Consider the following 8,508-nt stretch of genomic DNA (forward strand, 5'->3'; position numbering starts at 1 on the left):
AGTCCGAGGACCATGCAAGGCCTTGGTTCTGTCCAAACTTGTAAGATTTCTTTTTTGTATTGGTTTCCCATAGGCTTGAGTCTGAGACCATGCAAGGCCCTTGGTTCTGTCCAAAACTTGTAATTTTTTCTTTTTGTACTTGGTTTCCCCATAGGCTTGAGTCCGAGGACCATGCAAGGCCTTGGTTCTGTCCAAAACTTGTAAGATTTCTTTTTTGTACTTGGTTTCCCCATAGGCTTGAGTCCGAGGACCATGCAAGGCCTTGGTTCTGTCCAAAACTTGTAAGATTTCTTTTTTGTACTTGGTTTCCCCATAGGCTTGAGTCCGAGGACCATACAAGGCCTTGGTTCTGTCGAAAACTTTTGATTTGTACTGGTTCTGTCCAAAACTTGTAATTTTTTTTCTTTTTTGTACTTTGGTTTCCCCATAGGCTTGAGTCCGAGCAAGGCCTTGGTTCTGTCCAAAACTTGTAATTTTTTCTTTTTTGTACTTGGTTTCCCCATAGGCTTGAGTCCGAGGACCATGCAAGGCCTTGGTTCTGTCCAAAACTTGTAAGATTTCTTTTTTTTTTACATTCGTTTATGTTTCGAACGTAAGCCCCTAGACCAGGGCAGGGAGAGCTGGTTTGAGGCCAACAGCCCCTAGAGCTGCCCGCGCCATTGGCACCGCAAGGCGCAGCCCCTAGCAGAAGTTTATGTCGGAGCAACAGCTGCATGTTCGCCAGAGATGGGGAAAACCCCGCGAATCTCTACTTGCTAGAGAGTTGACTTCGCCGCCACCTGCGCCAACGTGCATGCCTTTCCCACAGACGACGCCAATTGTAAGGACACGATTTTTAACCACCCAAGGGTGGGCTCGTATGTAAAGGGGCCCAAACAATACAATTTGTAGAGAGTGGGCTTTGGAAGGCTGGATCTTGGTCGTTGGGCGACGGTTTGGTCGAGATTTTCATAGAAGCCCATACAAAGGTAAGGTTGGCCTGTATGGCTAAGCTTTACATGGATGTGATGAGAAGATATTTCTTCTCGGAATTAGTCCGAGGAGCGTCTTGTCCTCACCGTCCGTCTTTCTTATGAGTTCGTTCTCCCCTCCTCCTTTTTCTCTGGTTCCTCTAGAAAAAGGAGTCCCTTTCTTTGAGGGGCTCCACTACATTATATAGTTCCCCTCCTCTCATCTCAACCTTACACTTGTTGATCATCTAACCATCTACTTGAGCATCTGTCCCATCAGACGCCCTCATCACTCCCTTTGTGAGTTGCAGAGGCCAAGGTGGTACTGTTCAGGGGTCTTTTCCTCATTAATGCGGCCAAGAGGGTGGTTGGGGCGCAATTAATGTGGTGGTGGCAGCTTTCCAGGAGATATTTTGGATTTTATTCATTTTATATGTTAGGAGGATGAATTGAAATGGCTGGAGAGAGTTCCTCGTCTGGGCTTCGTAGTGTCCGAGGAGGAGTTACTCCTCGGACAGGTTTCCGTGGCGTTTATCGGGACTGAGTAATGCTTCATATGTGGTTTCTCTTTGGGCAGGACGCTCCTCGAATGGGCCTGAATCTGGAATAGCCCATTATTTCTGGGTCGGGCCCCACAACAATATTTTCGTAACAAATACTAAATAGCAAGTTGTTACTAGTGCACAAAAAAATAATTTTAGTAGTAAGTTTAAATTAGAACTACTAAAAACTTACCACTTAGGTTTTGTTGTGAAAGTGTTGCAAAAATGTTGTGGATGTAGCAATTCTCAAAAATTATCCAAACAAACAAATTAGCCTAAAAGCCCAAATCAAATATTTTATTGTGAAAGGAAATTTTAAAACTTTATGTATTTGTGTATATTTTTATTTTGTGATATTAATATATTCAAGTTTTATTTTTATTAAATTTTTTTAATGACCACCTTGAAAAAAAATCCCTAGAGCCGCCGGGTGCCACTGGCTACAGTGATCTTTTACTAATAAGAGCATTTTATATTTGTAGTGCTAAGAGCATTAGTATTACACCCCCAAAATTGCTATTTTAGATCCAGATATACCCAAAACCACAAACATTCAGGTTTGTATATCTTCTTCTTCTTCTTCTTTTTTTTTTTTTTTTTTTTTTTCACACAACTACAATAAATGGGTATCAATAGCAATTGTTGTAATTGGTTGCTAAAAATTAAATGTAATTTTTTTATGGCAAATGCTAACAAGTGCCCTTAGGACATTGGTTAATAATTCATTTTATGAAAGTTTTGACATCACTTTTATGGGAAATAAAAAAACTATCAAAACATTAATTGCTTTTTTTCTTTTTCCATAAAAACTTTTTTCAATTGAATTGTTAACCAATGCCTTAAAGGCACTCGTTAGCATAACCCTTTTTTTATTCGCCTAACTTGTTTTGCAATAATTTTCTCTTTCTTCCTTTAATTAAAAAAATCACTCTCCTATCTTTCTCTCTCTTTTCTCTATCTCTCACCAAACATCTTTCTCCCTTCTCTCACTATCCTCTCTCTCCCATCTTAGCTCATTCTCTCTTGGTGCTAACAGCTAAAGCTTGAAAATTGAAGGCGACAGCAATGGCAAAGGCTTGAAGATTGATGGTGATGGCAGCGGCTTAAAGATGGGATGTTTCAGTGGTTCCGTGGTGTTCGTGGGTTGTTTTTAATTTGTTGAGTGTCATGGGTTTGAGGCTTGGGTTTGAATGGGTTATGGGTCATTAGTTGGTTTAAGTGTTTTGGTGGTGTTGTTTTAGTGGTCAGTGGTGCTGGGCTTTGGTTTCAGTGGTTGCATTGGGTTTGAATTACTGCAATTTGGGTAGCTGACTCGTTGATTCAATGGTGGTGGTGGTTCGATGGTGGCTAGCTAGTTAGTTGTTTTAGTGATGGCTGGTTGGTTGGTTTGCAGTGGAAAGAGAGATAGAGATGAAAAGAGAGAAGAGATTATATTATTTTATTATATAAAAATAAGAAATGGAATGTTGGAGTATTGTTAAATGAGTTGGTAAATTAGATAAAATAACTTTTTTGAATGTAAAATAGGTATTTTTTTAGAAACCTAAATGCAAATGTTCTACAAAATTTAGCTTTTAGCACCTCAAAAAAACTAATTTATCTATTTTAACATGTCATTTATCAATACACATGCTTCTCATCTCTTACTCTAGCACGTGAACCATTAAAATAATATAAATACCCATTAAAACAATACACACCCATAAAAATCCATAGCAACCACTGCTACCCAACCAACCACCACAACTTGAAGACCACCACTATAGAACCTATTGAAATAACCACCAAAATCGCAACCTAGCAACCACTGAATCACAACCGCATCATCACCACCAATTGAGAAAAAAACAAAAACAAAATTGTGATCCACAACCTAACGATCCAATCAAACCCATGAACCACCGCCACCGAGACCAACAAACCATATCAGACCATTGAAAACCAGGTAGGAACCAGAAACCATATTGGAACGCGAACCATGGAGGGAGGGAGGGAGAGAGAGAGAGAGACTATAAAACCCAATAAATAAATAAAATACTAATCTCATTGCACACGCTTCGCACTTGGTCTGAGTCTTTTTTATTTTATTTTTTATTAGGTTGAGTGTTATAATTTTCATTCATACTTTTTTTTTAGGGATAATTACACATAACCCACCTGTGGTTTGGGCGAAAATCACTTTGCCCACCCGTGGTTTGAAAAGTATCACTTAACCCACCTGAGGTGTGTTTTCGTCACTCTCTGTAACCCACCTTGGTCTCTGCTGTTACAAAAACGCCTTTTAACCCCAAAATAGAACATAACGTGAATCAAAACCCCCAAAACTCAAACACTTTTCGAGAGAGAGACCCGAGGTGCGATTAGCTTGTTCTTCGTGGTTTGGAGCGTTTGGAGAGGGAGAAAACACTTGTTTTGCATTATCGAACCTAGGCAAGGTATGTGTGACTGCTGTTCATCTGCATTTGGGTCTATTCTTGATTTAGGGTTTCAGATTTTGTTCAAGTGTGAACTTACTGTGTGAAAGTCTAAATTTGTACTTCTCAGGAATCGTGTTATGTTGATATGTCTTTATCAAGTGGTAATTTCTCGGGTTCATGTGGACATATGTGCAATGAGCAGACTTGTGTTTTGAGAACAAGTTTGAGTTTGTACAATTTTGGGAGGAGGTTCTTGGGTTGTAGCCGTTATAAGGTTGGTCCTAAGTGTCCTTTCTTTGTTTGGATTGATAACCCAACCTGTCCTCGTGGGAATGAAACTGCACCTTTGGCTCTAGAGAAGATGTCTAGGCTTCAAAGTGCTTTCCAACTTGCAAATGAGAGGGAAATGACAGCTCTGGAAACGGCAGAAGAAGCTAGGCAAATGGCAGAAAAGGCTCTTGAAGAAAAAGCCAAAGCCAAGGAGAGGGAGAGAAAGGCTCGAGCTGTCTGTGCAAAAGCTAAGGAAAAAGTCATGTTTGCTGAAGAGAAGCAAAGAATGTGGAAGTCTGCATGCATTTTGTCATAGATCTTTTTTGTTATTGTTATGTTATTGTGTTTTGGCTCAATTGAGTTCTCTGGAGTGAAGAGACCTAGATTGTTGCCCCTGAAGTAGTTAAATGGTTAGTAGAGATAGTTATGACAATGGTGTTAATGAATTTGCATTGTAATAGCACTAGCCTACTGATGTAATGTTTTGATGTGTCAATGAATGAAGAATTGGTCAATTATTGAGTATTTTGTGCATATCATAACAACCATTCAATGGAAGAATTATTGGTCATGCCACTAGTCTGTGGGCATTTAATGGAAGAAGTATTGGTCAATTATCAATAACTTGTGCATACCATAACAACCATTCCACAATAAAAACTTCCATACACTATATTGGAAAAATATACTTGGACACAATCTGTAGTAGTAATAAATAAACTTCCATATAATTTGGCTGTGCATACCATAACAACCATTCCACAATAAAAACTTCCATACACTATATTAGAAAAATATACTTGGACATAATTTGTAGTAGCAATAAATAAACTTTCATATAATCTAGTTTGGACAAATATTGTTCCATACAAACTGTAATATCACAACTTCCATATAACAACCTGGAGTGTATTGTACCTTAATTACAAAAAAGCACATTCCAAGGCCAGCTATATATATATATATATACACATACACACATCTATACACATAAATATAATTGCTCAAAACAAGGTGATTGTTTTTTACACTAATTGATAATTACAAAAGGCCAACAATGGTCTTCACAAAAAAAAAAAAAAAAAAAAAAAAAAAACAAAAAACAAAAAGGCCCACATGTTCCCACTAGCTTTACTCCCAATGCTGGCATGCGTACCCATTAGCTTCATTCATTTCTTGCCTTTACTCTTTCCTCTTTCCACCCACTGGATTCATTTTTGGTGACCTTTGTGCAGCAAGTTGTCCTCTAGTCCTCACACCACCAATGCTCCCATTTGCATGTGAAGGCTACAAAATAAAAAATAGATCCACTTGTTAAAAAATATCCCAGTTTACACAACCATCCAGGACTAAGTTACCTGTGAAGAACTTGGTAAGGTATCCCAGGTCTCCCTAGGTGTGTGAAACTCTGGTTGTGAGGAAGAGAACCATCCTATTCTCTTGTGAGATGGCCTAGGTTGATTTCCTTGCTGTGAGGATGAAGGCTGAGTGGCAGACATCATGTTGTAGGTCTGGGTAGGCTACTGGGATGGTGGTTGAGGTGCAGTTCAAGGTGCAGGCACTCCTCCTCTTGCCTGCAACAAAACCCGGTTTCAATACAGTGTTTATTGTAAGTTTAAAAACAAGTTTTTTTTTTTTTTTTTGCCATTTAAATCCTAATTACTTACAGCTTTTTCTTTTTGAAGTCTTTGTCTCCTCTGCCATGGTGTCTCCCCAGTGATGCCAGCCTTGCACCCTCTTGAATTATGCCCTTCTTTTTTGCATTTCCCACATCTTACAGGTCTGTTCAGTCTACTTACTTTGTAAGGGTTCCTAGGCTCATCAGAAGCCCTCTTTCTTTGCTTGGGTGGTCTGCCTGGTGGTTTGTATATGTGAGGTGCCAGGGGAGCAGGCTGTCCAGTCTCAACCCATTCTGACTGGCCAGGCATGGGAGGAAGTACCTCCTTGTGTATCTCCATGTAAGTTTCTTTGAAGTAGCATGAGTGGGTATAGTCTTCTGGTTTCTCAATGTTTGTATAAATGGTTGTTATGGCATGTTTGCAGGGAATGCCATTTAAATCCCAAGACCTACAATTACATGTCTTCTTCACCAAATCAACTACATGCCTCTCATACTGACTACCTACCTCATAAAGGAAACTACCAGCTGGGGTAGCACTAAATGGCTTACTTTCAACCTTCAATTTCTCCAACCTATCTTGTATGCTTGAACACAACTTTCCAGCATACTTCTGTATCCCTTCTCTTTTTGTATAATACCTAGTCATAAGTCTAACCCCAATCCACTCCAACATTACTAAGATAGGCTTGTCCCTAGACTTCAATATCATTGCATTAAAAGACTCACTCAAATTATTTACCAAACAATCTGTTAAGGCCCTAGGAGTGAAGTGTGACCTTGTCCACTGTGCAGGTGCAATGTTTGCAAGATACTCATATGCCTTTTCATCCAAATCCCTTATGTACTGCATGCATCTCTCAAACTCCCTTACTATTGTGGCAACAGCACACCTCCACAATGCATCCTTCAGCTCCAATCCCTTGTGATCAACTTTGAAATTGTTGTAGATGTGTTTCACACAGTATTTATGCTCCACGATAAGGAATAGTGTCTCTATTGCAGGTATAAGCTCCTGTAAATAAGCAAACAAACAAACAAACAAAACAAGTTAGTTCAGCAAACAAAGTCAACTATTCAAGTGTAACTGAACAAAACAAAACTTGCATACCTTTTGCCTATTAGAAATGAAGACCAACTGAAACTCCTCTAGTCTCCTTATATCATCAGCAAAAATTTCCAAAAACCATATCCAAGACTCCTTGGTTTCTTGTTCCACAACAGCCATGGCTACTGGAAAAATGTTGTCATTTGCATCCTTGGCAGTGGCATATAAGATTTGCCCACCAAATCTGTGCTTTATGTGACAACCATCTAAACCTATAAATGACTTGCATCCACCTAAAAATCCTACCTTTTGAGCATTGAACCTAACATACATCCTCTTAAATTTTGGCTAGGAAGTCTCCTCAGCCATTTCTGTCTGCAGTATAACCCTACTCCCCTTGTCTACAGTGGTTATCATTTATGCATAGTCCCTAAGGACACCATATTGCAGTTGCTCATCTCCATTTATCAAATCCTTTGTCTTTCTCTTTAACCTATACACTTGGTTTACACTTAGGCCAACAGATAAATTTTGCATCACATGGTTGTGTACACCACTCAACTCCCAATTTGGATTTTTGCTAAAATCCTCAATGAACCTCTTAGCAACATAAGCTGATGTTGCTTGGCTGTTTTTAAAAGACTTTGGGCAAGTACAGTCATCAGTCAAGGTCTTAATTTGAAATGTTAGCTCTCCACTTATTTGAGATGTATAACATCTCCACCCACATCCATTCTTGCAGTGAACTGATATCTTGATCCTCTCATTAAGCTTAAATTTGATGTCAATAGGTTTTTTGATTGCATACTCCCTCAAAACAGCTTTGAACACCTTTGCATTAGGGAACTTCATCTCCTTCTTCAGTACAACATTTCTCATATCACTCTTAGCATTAAACTTTACTTGCTCAGGTACCTACTCATCATCAGACCCATCCATGCTTACTAGGTCATCCTCAAGGGCTGGCTCAGTCCACTCAGGGTCTGCATGGAATGCATTGCTTGATTTTGGGGCTGTGTGGGGTGCATTGCTTGATTCTGGGGCTATGTGGGGTGCATTTCTTGATTCTGGGTTTGTATTGGGAGCAGAACCTTGTGGAGCTGAGTTTGAGCAGCAAATATATCATCACCAAAGTCATCCCCTTCTAGGCCTTCATTTATTCAATCATCATCATCATCATCATCATCTCCTTCAACATTCTATTCTTCATCTCTTGCATCAATGTCAACATCCTCAACATCTTCTTCATCATCACTCTCATCATTATTCTCATTATCTTCATCATCATCACTATCCAAATTTATTTCAACCCTTGCTGCATCACCACTTACATCACCACTTGCATGACCACCTACACCATCTACCACTCCCCCTCCATCACCACCTACACCACCATCTGCCACTCCCCCTGCATCAGGATACTCAACTGCCAATGGCTCCACATCTATGTCAGTATAGATTATGATTTTTTCAGCACGCCATGCCTTATGAAGGTTAGTCATGTTTACGACATTTGTATCTGTTTCTATGTCTCTTAAATCATGCTGTAGATCACCTTCAGGAAGTAAATACTTATATCTACTGTGTTCTTTAGGAGCACCAACTAGATAGCATAAATCCCGAATTTCAAAGTAACTCAACTTGTCAGGGTCAATCTCTGTCA

The 8,508-nt window shown here is 39.4% G+C and overlaps 1 protein-coding gene across 1 annotated transcript; it reads right to left on the minus strand.

The window, feature by feature from the left end:
* Positions 1-5,726: 5,726 nt before the first annotated feature.
* LOC115956727 lies at positions 5,727-7,178 on the minus strand. The gene is made up of 3 exons (XM_031075029.1): positions 6,909-7,178; positions 5,847-6,812; positions 5,727-5,753 (listed from the first exon to the last, which is right to left on the minus strand). The coding sequence occupies exons 1-3, from the start codon at positions 7,176-7,178 to the stop codon at positions 5,727-5,729; spliced, it is 1,263 nt and encodes a 420-aa protein (XP_030930889.1).
* Between the last annotated feature and the right edge of the window lie 1,330 nt (positions 7,179-8,508).

Source organism: Quercus lobata, chromosome 8 (assembly GCF_001633185.2).
Source record: "Quercus lobata isolate SW786 chromosome 8, ValleyOak3.0 Primary Assembly, whole genome shotgun sequence".
NCBI classification, from domain to species: domain Eukaryota; kingdom Viridiplantae; phylum Streptophyta; class Magnoliopsida; order Fagales; family Fagaceae; genus Quercus; species Quercus lobata.